The sequence below is a fragment of the Chaetodon trifascialis genome, chromosome 4 (assembly GCF_039877785.1).
Source record: "Chaetodon trifascialis isolate fChaTrf1 chromosome 4, fChaTrf1.hap1, whole genome shotgun sequence".
In the NCBI taxonomy this organism is placed as follows: Eukaryota; Metazoa; Chordata; class Actinopteri; order Chaetodontiformes; family Chaetodontidae; genus Chaetodon; species Chaetodon trifascialis.
Window position 1 is genome coordinate 8,684,360 of NC_092059.1, and position 19,790 is coordinate 8,704,149.

Consider the following 19,790-nt stretch of genomic DNA (forward strand, 5'->3'; position numbering starts at 1 on the left):
ACACTTTACATACGTGCTCTGTTCAATAAAAACATTTATTTCACACTACTTTTTACAGTACAAATAGTCACGACCAGTCGGTCACATCTGCAAAGCCATGCTTTTAAACCTGCTCCATGCAAAAGAACATCAGTTTTAGATAAGTAAATGCAGCTGTGGAGAAATTTTACCCAAAACACACTGGACTTGCATGTGAAGCACTGAACACATATTAGATTTAAAACCTCTCAGCAGGCACTTTAAACATCTGGGTGGCTGGAAATTTGCAGAATAAATAGACACATTTGGGGAAAATTATAGATTTATTCACATTAAATAAGACTCCACGACGAGCAGCATTTATACAGAGTGCATCCTGTTGTCCAAACTCCTAACAAGCCCACAGTGACTGATTGTTGAGCCGGCGCATCCCCCTTAAGCTTGCGATGTGTAAGAAATCCACCCATGAGCCCATTCCCAATCTCTGGTCCTGTAGGCAGACACAGATCCTATTCATTAGCAAAATGTACGTAGACACATATGTTTGAATGTGTGAAAACCACATTCTTCCTGTCTCTGAGTCACGATTTTGACAGGGGGTTCAGGGGGAGATGGTGGGAGTGGCAGAGGGGTGAAAGGGGTGGGTGTGACCTTTAATAGGATTTGAAAATATCAATATAATGTCCCTAGTGTGATGTCAGACTGGATATCGTGGATATTATCTGGGATTTAGGCTGCAATGTAAGTGTTAAAATACTGATATTATACTTGATCACTGCAATAAAAACACAAATGCTTGGTACCAAAAATACATCATATTGTGATAATTATGAAAAGGGGCAAAAATATCCAAACTGTTCAGCTCAAAATAGTTTAGCAAAAACACATTTGAAGAGATGAAATTCAAATTAATCTGAAACCTGTTTTTCTAAACATTTAGTCATAAACTGACCCAGTTTCTATTTTTAAACTACTCTTACCCCTTTGCAAAGCTTTAGATTAGACAGAAGCATAACGCCTTTATGCCTGCAGTTGTCATCTAACAAGCTCACAAGAGCAGCTTGATCTCTGTGGCCATTATTCCTACAGCCTGCAGTAGGCGTTGGTTAGTGAGCGCTGCCGATGTCTGAGAGTAACCCCAGTGTGGGGTCGCCTGTGCAGATGCATGAGAGTTCAGACAGTCTGCAAAGGTGACACAAACTTTGTGTTTATTTGAACATTCAGTTCCAGCACTTGGCATTGCCTGCACCTGTCTGCACCTTATCAGGAGTACACGGGGTGGGGCTAAAGTCAATGAGCAACCCAGCTGATCATTGCAAACTAAAGTGTGTGATAACAATACACTCACAATTTAGCTGTGTGGGACTTTACTCGTCCTTCTTGAACTTCCCTTTAATGTATGGCACATAGTCTAGAATTAATCGCCAGTCTGTGAAGTGGACGAGCGCCACTCCGCCAACTGTTCCCCAGGCGGCCATATTTGGCACCCTAGATGGAAGAAACCAATGAGATTCATAAATGAAACAGTAATTTAACCACACCATCAACTGCAACACACACATCAAGAGCAACTTGGATAATAATATGCCTTAATTCAGCTGGCATGATGATCTTGCAAGAGATGCTTTAGTCAGGATAATATTTTCAAGTTTCAGAATGCACTTTCCAAAATCCAGTTATAGCTCTGTGTACTCAAAATGTTTACACAAAAACAAACAGCCGTCAAGAAAAATTGACTTAAACTTAACCGCATTTTTCACTACAAGTAAAATCATTACATTTGAAGGAGGGAACAAAAACATTTATCTTCATGCCATTAACGCGCGTATTGAATTACTGTAATAATAGCAACGTTGTGACTGAGCCACCCACTATTATTAATCGTGATTTTGTATAATCAGACTTATCAGACTAATAAGCTGGTCAAATGAGCTATACTCCACTAACTATATGCTAGCAAACGAGCAGTTTGAGCTTACATAGTGAAGGCAGTTAAGTCTTTTTTTTTTTTTTTTTTTTTTTACTAATGTCGATATTGTAAACTAGCAAATAGGGCAATACTCACGAATACTTATCTTTACAGTCAACATAATCACTGTAACTCGCCCCTAGCTTAGCTACTCCGTTATCTAGGTAGCAAGCTAACTAGCCCAGCTAGCTAAATCAGTAAGAAATAAACAAGCAGGCTAAGCTAATGTTAGCTTGTAAGGCAAACGGGTCACGCAGGACAGAGGACATAGCATAATTTTGACAAAAAACCTCAAAAACAATTCCCGTTACCGTCATCCACCTTGGTTATTGATTTAACTTACCACGCCCTTAGAAGAGAAATATACTTGGCGCCGACGACTTTATTCAGTATTTTCTGGACCATTCTGACCTTCTCTCAGTTGTAGTTCTCCGCTTCATACACTGTAGGTTTGCTTATAGCTGTGAAGGACCCCGGGCTGCCTCTTCTGATGCCTGTTAAAAATAACAAACAGTGACCGCTCTGGGTCGTTTCAGGCCACCATTTCAAAAGTCTCTGTTTACCACAGAGCTGCCTGCAAAAATAATCTGTCTTTGGCAACCACCCAAATATAACTTTGACCTGTTTGTGTTGACCTTATGAAATCAATAGCAGTAACTGCTGTCATGTATTGAATTAAATGTGGTGCCTTTGTTGTACAATTATTAAAAAAAAAAAAAAAAGTCACAAACGCATTTGTTGCCTAACCGTCTATGGGCAATAGAAATTATGAACAAATTCATTTTCCGAACTACAATAAACCCTTTATTACAATGTTTTCCTTTATTTTCCTTTTTTGTGTATACAATATTCAAAAGCCAGACATTGGAAAAGGTATAATCTGTTATTAAAAATGGCACATTTATTGCTACATTACTGTTATATACAGGACAGTTCTCAACTATATATATTTATATATATTTATAAAAAGAGAGAGAGCAAAAGAGAGGGAGAGAGAAAGAGAGATTGAGTGAGGCACTCAGAGGACCCCGCAGGAGTCAACAGTGTCCTCCCTCCATGATGTCAGGCTCTGTACCTGCTGAGGCTCCCCCCTTTATAGTTCAACAAAGATATGACAAAATTGTTGAAAGCAAGTGTTTTATTACTGCTTTCTCATACCAAAACAAATTCAAGCCCATCAACTGAACATTTTCCATCCTAATATTGTAATTTTCTGTTGACCTTAATGTGCTCCTGCAGCGGTCGGGTTGCTTTTCTGCAGATTTCAAACTGTGTCGATGTCAAGACTCGTGTTAAGAAATAAGGTTCCCCCCCAAAGAAATAGTCTGAGTATGTAGCTTGTAGGCTAATGGGATGTTCACAGAATACTAAATGACATCAAGTCAGATTTTCCCTTAGAACAAATCAGCAATATTCAGTACACTTAATAATCTTGTAATCATAAAAAGCAAAACTTCAAATACAACTCTTTGAAAGAAGTGATCAGAACTTCTCACAAAAAGTCACCGTCAACACCATCAAAGAGCTGCAAGAGTAAAAGGTCAGAGGTGAAATGTGTCACTGGAGACTAAACATACTGAAAGTCACTGCAGCAAAGGGCTTGCACTCTGATATACAGAAATTTAAAATGCTCCAAGTCATTAGAAGCTCCAGCTACTACGGAAAATAAAACTCACTCCCTACATTGAATTTGAAGCAACACATACACTGAAACATGTTAATGTGCATCAAAAGCAGACAGTCAGAGCCAAAAGCAGCATCTCTTGACCTCTGTCATGTCAATTGGTTTAGCAATATAGGGCAGATAGAAAGAAAACCTATGACCTGGACCCATGACCTTAACTAAAACAGCAGTTTGGACAATATAATCCAGTTGAATAATTAGGGAAAAAAGGAATAAAAACTAAACAAGATCTACGTAACATTTATTTATTTAACTAGATACACTGAAAGAAAATCTCTTTATACCATTTAAACTTCTTCCTGAAAATTGAAAAAAGCATTAGGAGAAGGGAGGGTGGGGGAATGAACAAGTACCTCTTTAATCTCCACGATAAATGAAATGATATGGTTCACAAAATAAAACTGTCTTAAATGAAAATACAAGTTCAGGCACTGATAAGGTATCACTCTCCCATCATGTCATCTTAAGTCTTGAGAATGAAAAGGCCACACTATTGATTTGTATAGGTCTTTTTCTTCATCTCTTTTTGTAGAAATTAAACACACAAAATGTTCTACCTCCCATTTGTGATTACATGTTGGTAAAAACCATTCACAACATGACATGACATGGGAATAACATCACAATAACACTGTTTTGTTCTCCGTATTATCCATTACCTTACACCCAAATACCGACGTCTGCCTCCAAAATTCATATGCAGGCTACTGAAAAGTGAGCTGCACACTGAGAGCCACTTGGTTGAGGGCAGATATTAGAAAAAAGGTGAAATGAAAAACTACTGTACTGTAATGAAAAAAAAAACCCAGAAACACAACTTTGAAAATGAAGGTGATCCACATTTGTATGGTAGCTACATTCAAAAACCAGTTGCATAATTACTGTTAGAGACAAAAATTCCTTCCCACATTTTCCTCAGTGCCTCGCTGTTTAAGTAAAAACACTTCAACAGGACTGTGGCACAAACGCTGTCCACATACCCCCAAAATGGAAAGAAGAAAAAAAAATATTGTAGCTGATGATAAGCCTCACAACTAAAACTGGAATAAAGGATACACCAAACGCTTTCAACTCTTTCCATCTGTCGACCCTTGTCCTCTGCCATCCCGGTTCAATTTTGAATTAACTTTTTTTTTTTTTTGAACGATTTCATTTAAATGACAAATATCCCCTTATTCAGCTCATCTACAATACACTCTAAACTTCAAACTAATATTGCCATTTATGTAAAAAATCTACAATGTATAGACTAACAAAAAATATATATTTTTATATATATTTAATTTTGAAAAATGAAACATATCAGAGTAATGTATGAAGTGAATTTACACGTCACTCTTCTCTCAGTACGAAATGTGACGACAGACTTACTCAGGAGGAAGGTGAGGGGCTGTAATTCAGTGGGAATGCTCGTTTAGGAAAAGAAAGCCTCCGTCACACAAAGGCTTGTCTGCTTCAAACAACTGCGGACTGCTGAGATCCCTCCATGAAAAAGAGATTTTTTTTTGTCTTTTACAGAAAATCAATTAAAGTTGGGGGGGCAAAAAAATTGAGCTGTTAAGTCTGCTGGCATTGTCAGTAAACCATTTAAAGTAAGTAAGAGCACTAAGTGGTGCTGATCACTTAGCAAGTGTCTCAAATGGCTTTTTATGCAAGACTTCCCGGGACTGAAATGCACAACAGGTCGGTCGACGCTTAACTTCCAGCCTAAACCTATACAACTGTGCTTCGTCTTGTCTACGAATGCTTTAGTTCATAAAGCAGTACAAAAACCTGAACCTATGTCAAGGGATTACTGGAGTAACTCTAGAATTCGTGGTCAACAAATAGGAAGAACAGTTTTTGTAGTTAACAGATTTTACCACTTGGATAATTCATAACCTTCAAGGAAGGAGTCTTCTATTCCAAGTGTCCAGACGCCTTGTGGGACGAGACCGGGCTCGCCTCTGGGTCAGAGTTCCCATCTTTCATAAGCTGCTTCTCGACTGTCAAAACTTTGACCTTTCCCTTGCGACCCCTCCGTCACCTTCCCCAAACATTTGCTGATCAGATCGAGGAAAGGTCACTGAATTTAGACAATTCAACTATGGGCTTGGTTACATAACATATGTAAGACTGTACCATCACGCTGGGAATGACATACATTAAAAATAATTGCTCATACACATAAGCAATCCCTCACAATAAATGTTCCTCACATGTAAAGCAATTTGCTTGAATGTCAAATAGAAAACATGTAACAATTAGGCACAAATCCTTGATTCAATTTGTGTTTGTTTAGGTCTCCTTTCTTTCACAAGAGGACCTCTCGGCAGTGTGTGAAGTCCCAATTTGTGGCAGGACAAAAAGTACTCCGGTGTTCCATCATCTTGTGGAAACCATGAAGAAAAAAAAAAAAAAAAAATCTTACATGTATAAAACAAAGCAAAACTAAAAAAAGTTCTTCACATTTGAGCTTGTAGTCATGGTTGGGAGTGCGACAAACAGGCTGTGTCAGTTTTGGCAGTATGCATGTGTGTACGAGTGTGTGAATGTGCATCTTGAAACTTTAACGGACAATACACAGACGTGTCCACATATACACACACACACACACACACACTGAGAATAATGGGTGGAAGAAATCTGTTAAGGCCACATCCTCTGACAGCCAAGGAAACACCATCAGATCTGTGAAAAGGGAAGACCACAAACACTATGTTATATTATTCCTATATAACAAAGCCATTGACAACATACTGAGGACAACGCTGACTCCTACACACTAACACATTCCTTACTTCAACTTATAATCCTCAAGATTTTCATGGAATCAAACCCCAATTTCCAGTAATAGCATGTCCCCTTTGACCTGTTTCTATACAGCACTTTACATTGTTTGTGGTTGCGTGCTGGATTCAAGCTGCGCTCACTCGCATGAAGGATTCAGAGGAAATTACGGCTCTTGCAAACCAAACATGCTGTGCAACCGCTGCTTAAAAGGTCCAGTATGTAGGGTTTAGGATGATCTATTGGCAGAAATGGAGTACAATATTTATTATGTTTTCATTAGTGTATGATCACCTGCAACCTACACACTGGACCTTTCACATTAAAAGCATTCAACTGAGACGGCAACAGAGCGGCCTTTAATGTGAAGGGGTCATGGGAAAGGTGACGTTCATCAAAACATTTCCAACGTGCCTTATATGTAATATTATCACTTCTCGTCTTTATCCCTTTTTTGCATTATTTTAAGTGCCTAATTCTACTTACCTGGTGTTACATGTGGCCAACTGGGTTGTGGCCATCTCCTCCCATACTAGGATGGCCTCCTGAGAGCTGCATGGGTGCTTCACCCACCACCCCAGACACCTTTTCCTCCTCACGGCGTTTTAAACATGCTGCCTTGGGGTTAAGGTTACGCTCTGACAGAGGAGAGGAAAAACAGAAACAGGCCTTCTCAGTATAAACCAATGAACTGTGTTTTGAAGGGAGGCAAAAATACGTGTGGTTCCAATCCATGACGTGCTGCTTCAGACTGACCTCTGACTTGTTGTTCTAAATTGAGGATGACATTGACGGCTTGGTGGAGGATGAGAAGTTTGGTCTGAGGTTTGTCATGGCTGAGGTGCAGCTGGCACATCCTCCCAAGCTCCTTAAACGCCTCGTTGATGTCCCGTACTCTGAGACGCTCGCGGGCATTGTTAGCCACTCGCCGTTCCCGCTCACGCTCCATCTTCACCTCAGGCGGAACGTCCTCGTCATCTTCCTCTGGACTAATTGCAAATGGAGACAACACGATGAAGCCACAGGCACGAGGAAACTTCAAAATATACCATCAAGTCAATCTTGGTCAGCTGTAGTGTTCATGCTACCTTATGACTAGCATTTAGCTGCTTTAAGTTTAGCTTCAGGGGACTGTACACCCACAGCTGAGCTTCATACTGAATGGGTGCACTAAAAATAAGATGTGTGAGACGTTAAAGCAATACTATATAAAACTACATGCTGGAAAAACAGCATCTTCCACTTCAGATGATCATTTGATCAAAACGTTTATCCCACAGAAGTTGGATTTGCTCACTACGCCGTGTGCATCGTTCCCTGCCACGTTTAACGTTTTAAAGGCAAACCATGTTCTGTAAAAAGGGAAAACATAATGAGCTGTAGCTTCAGTCTGCACCTTTGTGCTCAACAAAAACTGATTTGTTTTGTTGTGTGGTTTCAAATTGTATTGTTTAGTTGCGAGTAAATGCTTTTACTGTTGTTTTGCCTTTCCATTCAAAACCTCAAAACTCATTTGCAGCCTAAGTACAGAAATACTGAAAGTCAGCGTTGGATAACAAAGTTCAGGATGTCATAAAATTTTACTGCCAAACAAAATCAGACTTTAGACACCAGCTTCACGAACATGTGCTTTCTGGCAAGAGCCCACAAAAGCACAAGAAATTGATCCTCTGTTGGAGAAACTTACTCATCTTTCTGGTCTGAAAGGCCAGAGAGCATCTGGAGGGTCAACGCCTCCTTTCTGAAAACGTGAGATGAAGGGAAGGGGGGGATTTCAACATTGTTAAATACCTAACATGGTCTGGGCAATCAGTGGGACACATGATTACCTGTCAAAATGGCTTCTGTTATATTCTCAGCATCCTTTGTAGGATAAAATAATTTGAATTTCGGATTTGAGATTTAACTAAAAACGTCATAAATCTAGTTTTGCAGTGCTTTTAAATTAAAGTGAAAAGCCTAGAAAACAGAGTAAGGACCACCTTACCTTGTTCGACTGCGTGCTACCTTGGAGTCCTTCTTTTCATCATCTGACTTGTCTGCAACAGATGAGTTTTCATCATCCTCTTTGTCTTCTCTTTTGATGTCCGAGCTGCTGGAGGAGTGTGTGGAGCGGGCCATGCCACCAGGGAGACCTGGGGACAAACAAGCAAAGCACTGAAACCTCCCCAAGGACAGAATAGCATCGATGAAGGTGGAGAGCTAATAAAGATGGAAGGTGCTCAAATGCATATCAGTGTAAACGTCCACTTTCATTGCTGCAAAACCAAATGTTTGAGTTCGGGTTATTGGAGGGAATTTACATGGGAAAAACATGATAAGATTTTTTATCACTCCTAAAATTAAACAGTCTCAGACAGGCCAAACAAGTTATGGAACATGCTGGCGAGAGTGTGGAAACTCCCCGGCAGACCACTTCCATGTTTTCTGGGATTGCCCAATTATAAAAGCTTACTGGCGGGATGTAGTAGATAAAATAAAATTAATGATGGGTTTCGAATTTGAACGTGATTCTTGTACAGTTTATGTTGGTAAAATCTTTTCTATGATGAATGCTCCGGACATATGTTTGTATAAAATAATGCTAGCAGCCAGTAAAAAGCTGTCACAAGACGGTGGCTAACTAAAGAATCCCCATCAAAAGAGCAGTGGATTGGTGTTGTAAAAGAAATATATGACATGGAGAAGCTAACTTTTTCTTTGAACCTGTGTATGGACAGATTTACCAAATACTGGAGGAAATGGATAGCTCATTTTGAATAGATGACCCTGCGCTTTTATACAGAGCAGACGAGCAGCATTTATACAGAGTGCATCCTGTTGTCCAAACTCCTAACAAGCCCACAGTGACTGATTGTTGAGCCGGCGCATCCCCCTTAAGCTTGCGATGTGTAAGAAATCCACCCATGAGCCCATTCCCAATCTCTGGTCCTGTAGGCAGACACAGATCCTATTCATTAGCAAAATGTACGTAGACACATATGTTTGAATGTGTGAAAACCACATTCTTCCTGTCTCTGAGTCACGATTTTGACAGGGGGTTCAGGGGGAGATGGTGGGAGTGGCAGAGGGGTGAAAGGGGTGGGTGTGACCTTTAATAGGATTTGAAAATATCAATATAATGTCCCTAGTGTGATGTCAGACTGGATATCGTGGATATTATCTGGGATTTAGGCTGCAATGTAAGTGTTAAAATACTGATATTATACTTGATCACTGCAATAAAAACACAAATGCTTGGTACCAAAAATACATCATATTGTGATAATTATGAAAAGGGGCAAAAATATCCAAACTGTTCAGCTCAAAATAGTTTAGCAAAAACACATTTGAAGAGATGAAATTCAAATTAATCTGAAACCTGTTTTTCTAAACATTTAGTCATAAACTGACCCAGTTTCTATTTTTAAACTACTCTTACCCCTTTGCAAAGCTTTAGATTAGACAGAAGCATAACGCCTTTATGCCTGCAGTTGTCATCTAACAAGCTCACAAGAGCAGCTTGATCTCTGTGGCCATTATTCCTACAGCCTGCAGTAGGCGTTGGTTAGTGAGCGCTGCCGATGTCTGAGAGTAACCCCAGTGTGGGGTCGCCTGTGCAGATGCATGAGAGTTCAGACAGTCTGCAAAGGTGACACAAACTTTGTGTTTATTTGAACATTCAGTTCCAGCACTTGGCATTGCCTGCACCTGTCTGCACCTTATCAGGAGTACACGGGGTGGGGCTAAAGTCAATGAGCAACCCAGCTGATCATTGCAAACTAAAGTGTGTGATAACAATACACTCACAATTTAGCTGTGTGGGACTTTACTCGTCCTTCTTGAACTTCCCTTTAATGTATGGCACATAGTCTAGAATTAATCGCCAGTCTGTGAAGTGGACGAGCGCCACTCCGCCAACTGTTCCCCAGGCGGCCATATTTGGCACCCTAGATGGAAGAAACCAATGAGATTCATAAATGAAACAGTAATTTAACCACACCATCAACTGCAACACACACATCAAGAGCAACTTGGATAATAATATGCCTTAATTCAGCTGGCATGATGATCTTGCAAGAGATGCTTTAGTCAGGATAATATTTTCAAGTTTCAGAATGCACTTTCCAAAATCCAGTTATAGCTCTGTGTACTCAAAATGTTTACACAAAAACAAACAGCCGTCAAGAAAAATTGACTTAAACTTAACCGCATTTTTCACTACAAGTAAAATCATTACATTTGAAGGAGGGAACAAAAACATTTATCTTCATGCCATTAACGCGCGTATTGAATTACTGTAATAATAGCAACGTTGTGACTGAGCCACCCACTATTATTAATCGTGATTTTGTATAATCAGACTTATCAGACTAATAAGCTGGTCAAATGAGCTATACTCCACTAACTATATGCTAGCAAACGAGCAGTTTGAGCTTACATAGTGAAGGCAGTTAAGTCTTTTTTTTTTTTTTTTTTTTTTTACTAATGTCGATATTGTAAACTAGCAAATAGGGCAATACTCACGAATACTTATCTTTACAGTCAACATAATCACTGTAACTCGCCCCTAGCTTAGCTACTCCGTTATCTAGGTAGCAAGCTAACTAGCCCAGCTAGCTAAATCAGTAAGAAATAAACAAGCAGGCTAAGCTAATGTTAGCTTGTAAGGCAAACGGGTCACGCAGGACAGAGGACATAGCATAATTTTGACAAAAAACCTCAAAAACAATTCCCGTTACCGTCATCCACCTTGGTTATTGATTTAACTTACCACGCCCTTAGAAGAGAAATATACTTGGCGCCGACGACTTTATTCAGTATTTTCTGGACCATTCTGACCTTCTCTCAGTTGTAGTTCTCCGCTTCATACACTGTAGGTTTGCTTATAGCTGTGAAGGACCCCGGGCTGCCTCTTCTGATGCCTGTTAAAAATAACAAACAGTGACCGCTCTGGGTCGTTTCAGGCCACCATTTCAAAAGTCTCTGTTTACCACAGAGCTGCCTGCAAAAATAATCTGTCTTTGGCAACCACCCAAATATAACTTTGACCTGTTTGTGTTGACCTTATGAAATCAATAGCAGTAACTGCTGTCATGTATTGAATTAAATGTGGTGCCTTTGTTGTACAATTATTAAAAAAAAAAAAAAAAGTCACAAACGCATTTGTTGCCTAACCGTCTATGGGCAATAGAAATTATGAACAAATTCATTTTCCGAACTACAATAAACCCTTTATTACAATGTTTTCCTTTATTTTCCTTTTTTGTGTATACAATATTCAAAAGCCAGACATTGGAAAAGGTATAATCTGTTATTAAAAATGGCACATTTATTGCTACATTACTGTTATATACAGGACAGTTCTCAACTATATATATTTATATATATTTATAAAAAGAGAGAGAGCAAAAGAGAGGGAGAGAGAAAGAGAGATTGAGTGAGGCACTCAGAGGACCCCGCAGGAGTCAACAGTGTCCTCCCTCCATGATGTCAGGCTCTGTACCTGCTGAGGCTCCCCCCTTTATAGTTCAACAAAGATATGACAAAATTGTTGAAAGCAAGTGTTTTATTACTGCTTTCTCATACCAAAACAAATTCAAGCCCATCAACTGAACATTTTCCATCCTAATATTGTAATTTTCTGTTGACCTTAATGTGCTCCTGCAGCGGTCGGGTTGCTTTTCTGCAGATTTCAAACTGTGTCGATGTCAAGACTCGTGTTAAGAAATAAGGTTCCCCCCCAAAGAAATAGTCTGAGTATGTAGCTTGTAGGCTAATGGGATGTTCACAGAATACTAAATGACATCAAGTCAGATTTTCCCTTAGAACAAATCAGCAATATTCAGTACACTTAATAATCTTGTAATCATAAAAAGCAAAACTTCAAATACAACTCTTTGAAAGAAGTGATCAGAACTTCTCACAAAAAGTCACCGTCAACACCATCAAAGAGCTGCAAGAGTAAAAGGTCAGAGGTGAAATGTGTCACTGGAGACTAAACATACTGAAAGTCACTGCAGCAAAGGGCTTGCACTCTGATATACAGAAATTTAAAATGCTCCAAGTCATTAGAAGCTCCAGCTACTACGGAAAATAAAACTCACTCCCTACATTGAATTTGAAGCAACACATACACTGAAACATGTTAATGTGCATCAAAAGCAGACAGTCAGAGCCAAAAGCAGCATCTCTTGACCTCTGTCATGTCAATTGGTTTAGCAATATAGGGCAGATAGAAAGAAAACCTATGACCTGGACCCATGACCTTAACTAAAACAGCAGTTTGGACAATATAATCCAGTTGAATAATTAGGGAAAAAAGGAATAAAAACTAAACAAGATCTACGTAACATTTATTTATTTAACTAGATACACTGAAAGAAAATCTCTTTATACCATTTAAACTTCTTCCTGAAAATTGAAAAAAGCATTAGGAGAAGGGAGGGTGGGGGAATGAACAAGTACCTCTTTAATCTCCACGATAAATGAAATGATATGGTTCACAAAATAAAACTGTCTTAAATGAAAATACAAGTTCAGGCACTGATAAGGTATCACTCTCCCATCATGTCATCTTAAGTCTTGAGAATGAAAAGGCCACACTATTGATTTGTATAGGTCTTTTTCTTCATCTCTTTTTGTAGAAATTAAACACACAAAATGTTCTACCTCCCATTTGTGATTACATGTTGGTAAAAACCATTCACAACATGACATGACATGGGAATAACATCACAATAACACTGTTTTGTTCTCCGTATTATCCATTACCTTACACCCAAATACCGACGTCTGCCTCCAAAATTCATATGCAGGCTACTGAAAAGTGAGCTGCACACTGAGAGCCACTTGGTTGAGGGCAGATATTAGAAAAAAGGTGAAATGAAAAACTACTGTACTGTAATGAAAAAAAAAACCCAGAAACACAACTTTGAAAATGAAGGTGATCCACATTTGTATGGTAGCTACATTCAAAAACCAGTTGCATAATTACTGTTAGAGACAAAAATTCCTTCCCACATTTTCCTCAGTGCCTCGCTGTTTAAGTAAAAACACTTCAACAGGACTGTGGCACAAACGCTGTCCACATACCCCCAAAATGGAAAGAAGAAAAAAAAATATTGTAGCTGATGATAAGCCTCACAACTAAAACTGGAATAAAGGATACACCAAACGCTTTCAACTCTTTCCATCTGTCGACCCTTGTCCTCTGCCATCCCGGTTCAATTTTGAATTAACTTTTTTTTTTTTTTGAACGATTTCATTTAAATGACAAATATCCCCTTATTCAGCTCATCTACAATACACTCTAAACTTCAAACTAATATTGCCATTTATGTAAAAAATCTACAATGTATAGACTAACAAAAAATATATATTTTTATATATATTTAATTTTGAAAAATGAAACATATCAGAGTAATGTATGAAGTGAATTTACACGTCACTCTTCTCTCAGTACGAAATGTGACGACAGACTTACTCAGGAGGAAGGTGAGGGGCTGTAATTCAGTGGGAATGCTCGTTTAGGAAAAGAAAGCCTCCGTCACACAAAGGCTTGTCTGCTTCAAACAACTGCGGACTGCTGAGATCCCTCCATGAAAAAGAGATTTTTTTTTGTCTTTTACAGAAAATCAATTAAAGTTGGGGGGGCAAAAAAATTGAGCTGTTAAGTCTGCTGGCATTGTCAGTAAACCATTTAAAGTAAGTAAGAGCACTAAGTGGTGCTGATCACTTAGCAAGTGTCTCAAATGGCTTTTTATGCAAGACTTCCCGGGACTGAAATGCACAACAGGTCGGTCGACGCTTAACTTCCAGCCTAAACCTATACAACTGTGCTTCGTCTTGTCTACGAATGCTTTAGTTCATAAAGCAGTACAAAAACCTGAACCTATGTCAAGGGATTACTGGAGTAACTCTAGAATTCGTGGTCAACAAATAGGAAGAACAGTTTTTGTAGTTAACAGATTTTACCACTTGGATAATTCATAACCTTCAAGGAAGGAGTCTTCTATTCCAAGTGTCCAGACGCCTTGTGGGACGAGACCGGGCTCGCCTCTGGGTCAGAGTTCCCATCTTTCATAAGCTGCTTCTCGACTGTCAAAACTTTGACCTTTCCCTTGCGACCCCTCCGTCACCTTCCCCAAACATTTGCTGATCAGATCGAGGAAAGGTCACTGAATTTAGACAATTCAACTATGGGCTTGGTTACATAACATATGTAAGACTGTACCATCACGCTGGGAATGACATACATTAAAAATAATTGCTCATACACATAAGCAATCCCTCACAATAAATGTTCCTCACATGTAAAGCAATTTGCTTGAATGTCAAATAGAAAACATGTAACAATTAGGCACAAATCCTTGATTCAATTTGTGTTTGTTTAGGTCTCCTTTCTTTCACAAGAGGACCTCTCGGCAGTGTGTGAAGTCCCAATTTGTGGCAGGACAAAAAGTACTCCGGTGTTCCATCATCTTGTGGAAACCATGAAGAAAAAAAAAAAAAAAAAATCTTACATGTATAAAACAAAGCAAAACTAAAAAAAGTTCTTCACATTTGAGCTTGTAGTCATGGTTGGGAGTGCGACAAACAGGCTGTGTCAGTTTTGGCAGTATGCATGTGTGTACGAGTGTGTGAATGTGCATCTTGAAACTTTAACGGACAATACACAGACGTGTCCACATATACACACACACACACACACACACTGAGAATAATGGGTGGAAGAAATCTGTTAAGGCCACATCCTCTGACAGCCAAGGAAACACCATCAGATCTGTGAAAAGGGAAGACCACAAACACTATGTTATATTATTCCTATATAACAAAGCCATTGACAACATACTGAGGACAACGCTGACTCCTACACACTAACACATTCCTTACTTCAACTTATAATCCTCAAGATTTTCATGGAATCAAACCCCAATTTCCAGTAATAGCATGTCCCCTTTGACCTGTTTCTATACAGCACTTTACATTGTTTGTGGTTGCGTGCTGGATTCAAGCTGCGCTCACTCGCATGAAGGATTCAGAGGAAATTACGGCTCTTGCAAACCAAACATGCTGTGCAACCGCTGCTTAAAAGGTCCAGTATGTAGGGTTTAGGATGATCTATTGGCAGAAATGGAGTACAATATTTATTATGTTTTCATTAGTGTATGATCACCTGCAACCTACACACTGGACCTTTCACATTAAAAGCATTCAACTGAGACGGCAACAGAGCGGCCTTTAATGTGAAGGGGTCATGGGAAAGGTGACGTTCATCAAAACATTTCCAACGTGCCTTATATGTAATATTATCACTTCTCGTCTTTATCCCTTTTTTGCATTATTTTAAGTGCCTAATTCTACTTACCTGGTGTTACATGTGGCCAACTGGGTTGTGGCCATCTCCTCCCATACTAGGATGGCCTCCTGAGAGCTGCATGGGTGCTTCACCCACCACCCCAGACACCTTTTCCTCCTCACGGCGTTTTAAACATGCTGCCTTGGGGTTAAGGTTACGCTCTGACAGAGGAGAGGAAAAACAGAAACAGGCCTTCTCAGTATAAACCAATGAACTGTGTTTTGAAGGGAGGCAAAAATACGTGTGGTTCCAATCCATGACGTGCTGCTTCAGACTGACCTCTGACTTGTTGTTCTAAATTGAGGATGACATTGACGGCTTGGTGGAGGATGAGAAGTTTGGTCTGAGGTTTGTCATGGCTGAGGTGCAGCTGGCACATCCTCCCAAGCTCCTTAAACGCCTCGTTGATGTCCCGTACTCTGAGACGCTCGCGGGCATTGTTAGCCACTCGCCGTTCCCGCTCACGCTCCATCTTCACCTCAGGCGGAACGTCCTCGTCATCTTCCTCTGGACTAATTGCAAATGGAGACAACACGATGAAGCCACAGGCACGAGGAAACTTCAAAATATACCATCAAGTCAATCTTGGTCAGCTGTAGTGTTCATGCTACCTTATGACTAGCATTTAGCTGCTTTAAGTTTAGCTTCAGGGGACTGTACACCCACAGCTGAGCTTCATACTGAATGGGTGCACTAAAAATAAGATGTGTGAGACGTTAAAGCAATACTATATAAAACTACATGCTGGAAAAACAGCATCTTCCACTTCAGATGATCATTTGATCAAAACGTTTATCCCACAGAAGTTGGATTTGCTCACTACGCCGTGTGCATCGTTCCCTGCCACGTTTAACGTTTTAAAGGCAAACCATGTTCTGTAAAAAGGGAAAACATAATGAGCTGTAGCTTCAGTCTGCACCTTTGTGCTCAACAAAAACTGATTTGTTTTGTTGTGTGGTTTCAAATTGTATTGTTTAGTTGCGAGTAAATGCTTTTACTGTTGTTTTGCCTTTCCATTCAAAACCTCAAAACTCATTTGCAGCCTAAGTACAGAAATACTGAAAGTCAGCGTTGGATAACAAAGTTCAGGATGTCATAAAATTTTACTGCCAAACAAAATCAGACTTTAGACACCAGCTTCACGAACATGTGCTTTCTGGCAAGAGCCCACAAAAGCACAAGAAATTGATCCTCTGTTGGAGAAACTTACTCATCTTTCTGGTCTGAAAGGCCAGAGAGCATCTGGAGGGTCAACGCCTCCTTTCTGAAAACGTGAGATGAAGGGAAGGGGGGGATTTCAACATTGTTAAATACCTAACATGGTCTGGGCAATCAGTGGGACACATGATTACCTGTCAAAATGGCTTCTGTTATATTCTCAGCATCCTTTGTAGGATAAAATAATTTGAATTTCGGATTTGAGATTTAACTAAAAACGTCATAAATCTAGTTTTGCAGTGCTTTTAAATTAAAGTGAAAAGCCTAGAAAACAGAGTAAGGACCACCTTACCTTGTTCGACTGCGTGCTACCTTGGAGTCCTTCTTTTCATCATCTGACTTGTCTGCAACAGATGAGTTTTCATCATCCTCTTTGTCTTCTCTTTTGATGTCCGAGCTGCTGGAGGAGTGTGTGGAGCGGGCCATGCCACCAGGGAGACCTGGGGACAAACAAGCAAAGCACTGAAACCTCCCCAAGGACAGAATAGCATCGATGAAGGTGGAGAGCTAATAAAGATGGAAGGTGCTCAAATGCATATCAGTGTAAACGTCCACTTTCATTGCTGCAAAACCAAATGTTTGAGTTCGGGTTATTGGAGGGAATTTACATGGGAAAAACATGATAAGATTTTTTATCACTCCTAAAATTAAACAGTCTCAGACAGGCCAAACAAGTTATGGAACATGCTGGCGAGAGTGTGGAAACTCCCCGGCAGACCACTTCCATGTTTTCTGGGATTGCCCAATTATAAAAGCTTACTGGCGGGATGTAGTAGATAAAATAAAATTAATGATGGGTTTCGAATTTGAACGTGATTCTTGTACAGTTTATGTTGGTAAAATCTTTTCTATGATGAATGCTCCGGACATATGTTTGTATAAAATAATGCTAGCAGCCAGTAAAAAGCTGTCACAAGACGGTGGCTAACTAAAGAATCCCCATCAAAAGAGCAGTGGATTGGTGTTGTAAAAGAAATATATGACATGGAGAAGCTAACTTTTTCTTTGAACCTGTGTATGGACAGATTTACCAAATACTGGAGGAAATGGATAGCTCATTTTGAATAGATGACCCTGCGCTGTAAAAGGAGATAATTAATAAATACCTTTGTACTAGCTGTTTAATGTACAGCTGTATGAAAAGCTTTCTGCTCGGTTTTGATGTGGAGAAGAAAAACATGGACAATTGGAACTAGAATGACTGAAAAACCCTGGATCTACCTCCTGTCCCTACAGACAGTAATGCTATAATTGTGACTCATGTATCCCTTGCTCGTTTCTGCTTGATCATCTGTGCATTTTTTGGTATTTAAATGTTCTGTTTTATTGTAAAACAAATAATTAAATAAAAATAAAGTTTAGAAAAAAAACAAAGAACAAATGTTTGATTTCAATACCCAGATACTAAACCATGATTCCACAAAGCACAAGCTGAGCTTTTACGCCACTTATTACAGTTGGTCGGACTTACTGGTGAAGCCTTCCGGTTGGCCAACTGACGGTGTGGGTCCGGACGCGTGATGACCGTGCAGAAGAGTGCTGCTGGGAGGAAGGCCTGTCGGCTCCTCGTGTTTCCCTCCCTGCTGGTGAAGGTGGAGAACCATGATGTGAATCTCACAAGGACAGACACATGACAGGAGCTGCATGACCGCAACCGTATGAGAACAAATATTCTACTTCATATTGTGGCTAATTAAAATGTTACGCATGTTGTTTGCTAATATCTTTTGTGTAATTGATGTTATCTAACTCTGAACATGATGCATAAACATAAAATTTACTCCTAATTGATTGCAGTTTCACTTTTGGCCAGCAGATGGCACACATGATGCCATGATTGACATGTTTTGTTCCTCGTGGGGGTAAACATAGGGAGTGCAATTTCAAATTGTTCTTTCCTCCTCAGTACTTCTTGTTAAATAGAACAGAAAGCTAACTTTTCATTTATTGCGCAACATATAAATACAATATAAATTCCACATATTCAGACAGCTGTAAGTTATCACACACTCCATGAATCGAAGTGTATTCTTCGTGTTGTGGTTCTTTTCAGCCTTGTCAGAAACAACTGGGCCGTTTATTAACCTTGAAACTTAAAACAATGGCTGATGCGATGAACTCCTTACAGAGAAGGTTTTGATCGATATGATGAAGATTTGTTCGCTTCATGCTGCTGTCACACACCACCAAAAGTTCAAGGCTCTTTCGCACACACGCAGACGAAACTCAATTTGAGCAGAGTGGGTGACTCACCATAGCAGGATGTCTGTTGCTGAGGGCAAGGCTAGCATTGGGGAAAGCTGGAGAGAGGCCTCCGAGGCCCCCGTTGTGTACTGAGGACAGCAGGCTGTGCATGTCTGAGTGGGCGCCCTCTAAGCCAGGGCCCTGGCCCACAGCATGGCTACGCAGTACGTGGATGGCCTCCTCCAAACGGTCCTCCATTTTACTCTGCTATAGAAAAAAAAAAAGACGCATGCACTTAGATCTCAGTATGACAAAGTCAAGAAACAGCTGATGAACACATTGCATGCTTTTGAGATACAATTATAATGATTTAAACTGATATAAGGAGTAATTCATGACATCTTGGTTGGAATCAGCTTTGATGCAGCAGAGAAATGTCTCAACATACCAGTGCGTGTGGCTGCCCTTCATAGTTGGGTGTGGTTGGTCTTTGCCACTGAGACTGAGCTCCTGCAGAGAGAAATATTGGAAGAGTGTATAGTGGTAATTCTTGACTTCACAGCAGATGGAGCTGCAGACACGTTTCTGTGCCGAAGAACATTAAACATGCAGAGGATCATTTTTGCTCCGACAATTTCAACTGATTC

At 39.8% G+C, this 19,790-nt stretch overlaps 4 protein-coding genes across 18 annotated transcripts in view; all 4 read right to left on the bottom strand.

The window, feature by feature from the left end:
• Positions 1-17: 17 nt before the first annotated feature.
• LOC139330778 (cytochrome b-c1 complex subunit 10-like) lies at positions 18-2,476 on the bottom strand. Of its 2 annotated transcripts, none has more exons than XM_070961910.1 (3): positions 2,292-2,430; positions 1,328-1,467; positions 18-469 (listed from the first exon to the last, which is right to left on the bottom strand). In XM_070961910.1, the coding sequence occupies exons 1-2, from the start codon at positions 2,351-2,353 to the stop codon at positions 1,347-1,349; spliced, it is 183 nt and encodes a 60-aa protein (XP_070818011.1). In that variant the 5' UTR covers positions 2,354-2,430; the 3' UTR covers positions 18-469; positions 1,328-1,346. The 2 variants fall into 2 exon arrangements, with proteins under 2 accessions (XP_070818011.1, XP_070818012.1); XM_070961911.1 differs by lacking the exon at positions 18-469 and adding an exon at positions 1,167-1,238 and having other exon boundaries at positions 2,292-2,476.
• Positions 2,477-2,741: 265 nt separating this feature from the next.
• On the bottom strand, positions 2,742-8,542 carry LOC139330777 (transcription factor XE1.1). The gene is made up of 5 exons (XM_070961909.1): positions 8,389-8,542; positions 8,089-8,142; positions 7,158-7,390; positions 6,888-7,039; positions 2,742-6,302 (listed from the first exon to the last, which is right to left on the bottom strand). The coding sequence occupies exons 1-4, from the start codon at positions 8,520-8,522 to the stop codon at positions 6,894-6,896; spliced, it is 567 nt and encodes a 188-aa protein (XP_070818010.1). The 5' UTR covers positions 8,523-8,542; the 3' UTR covers positions 2,742-6,302; positions 6,888-6,893.
• Positions 8,543-9,205: 663 nt separating this feature from the next.
• LOC139330779 (cytochrome b-c1 complex subunit 10-like) lies at positions 9,206-11,302 on the bottom strand. Its single transcript, XM_070961912.1, has 3 exons — positions 11,155-11,302; positions 10,191-10,330; positions 9,206-9,332 (listed from the first exon to the last, which is right to left on the bottom strand). Exons 1-2 carry the CDS (start codon positions 11,214-11,216, stop codon positions 10,210-10,212), a joined length of 183 nt encoding a protein of 60 aa, XP_070818013.1. The 5' UTR covers positions 11,217-11,302; the 3' UTR covers positions 9,206-9,332; positions 10,191-10,209.
• A 302-nt stretch (positions 11,303-11,604) lies between these two features.
• tcf3b (transcription factor 3b) overlaps positions 11,605-19,790 on the bottom strand; it is a 28,881-nt gene continuing 20,695 nt past the window's right edge. For 6 of the 14 annotated variants that reach the window (XM_070961900.1, XM_070961898.1, XM_070961907.1 and 3 more), the window contains 8 exons: positions 19,592-19,653; positions 19,213-19,410; positions 18,431-18,542; positions 17,252-17,399; positions 16,952-17,005; positions 16,021-16,253; positions 15,751-15,902; positions 11,605-15,165 (listed from right to left, as the gene is read on the bottom strand). In XM_070961900.1, the coding sequence (XP_070818001.1) occupies positions 15,757-15,902; positions 16,021-16,253; positions 16,952-17,005; positions 17,252-17,399; positions 18,431-18,542; positions 19,213-19,410; positions 19,592-19,653 (953 nt within the window). In that variant the 3' untranslated portion in view covers positions 11,605-15,165; positions 15,751-15,756. The remainder of the gene's footprint in view (positions 15,166-15,750; positions 15,903-16,020; positions 16,254-16,951; positions 17,006-17,251; positions 17,400-18,430; positions 18,543-19,212; positions 19,411-19,591; positions 19,654-19,790) is intronic. The other 8 variants (XM_070961899.1, XM_070961897.1, XM_070961904.1 and 5 more) reach the window with 4 other exon arrangements.

What these genes read in the sequence shown, in the direction of transcription:
- LOC139330778 (XM_070961910.1), bottom strand. Translation starts at nt 2,353, where the DNA reads ATGGTCCAGAAAATACTGAATAAAGTCGTCGGCGCCAAGTATATTTCT. An exon ending in ATTTCTCTTCTAAGGGCGTG is followed by an intron (nt 1,468 to 2,291) that starts GTAAGTTAAATC and finishes TCTTCCATCTAG; the next exon opens with GGTGCCAAATATGGCCGCCT.
- LOC139330777 (XM_070961909.1), bottom strand. Translation starts at nt 8,522, where the DNA reads ATGGCCCGCTCCACACACTCCTCCAGCAGCTCGGACATCAAAAGAGAA. An exon ending in CTTTCAGACCAGAAAGATGA is followed by an intron (nt 7,391 to 8,088) that starts GTAAGTTTCTCC and finishes ATTTGCAATTAG; the next exon opens with TCCAGAGGAAGATGACGAGG. An exon ending in TTTAGAACAACAAGTCAGAG is followed by an intron (nt 7,040 to 7,157) that starts GTCAGTCTGAAG and finishes CTCCTCTGTCAG; the next exon opens with AGCGTAACCTTAACCCCAAG.
- LOC139330779 (XM_070961912.1), bottom strand. Translation starts at nt 11,216, where the DNA reads ATGGTCCAGAAAATACTGAATAAAGTCGTCGGCGCCAAGTATATTTCT. An exon ending in ATTTCTCTTCTAAGGGCGTG is followed by an intron (nt 10,331 to 11,154) that starts GTAAGTTAAATC and finishes TCTTCCATCTAG; the next exon opens with GGTGCCAAATATGGCCGCCT.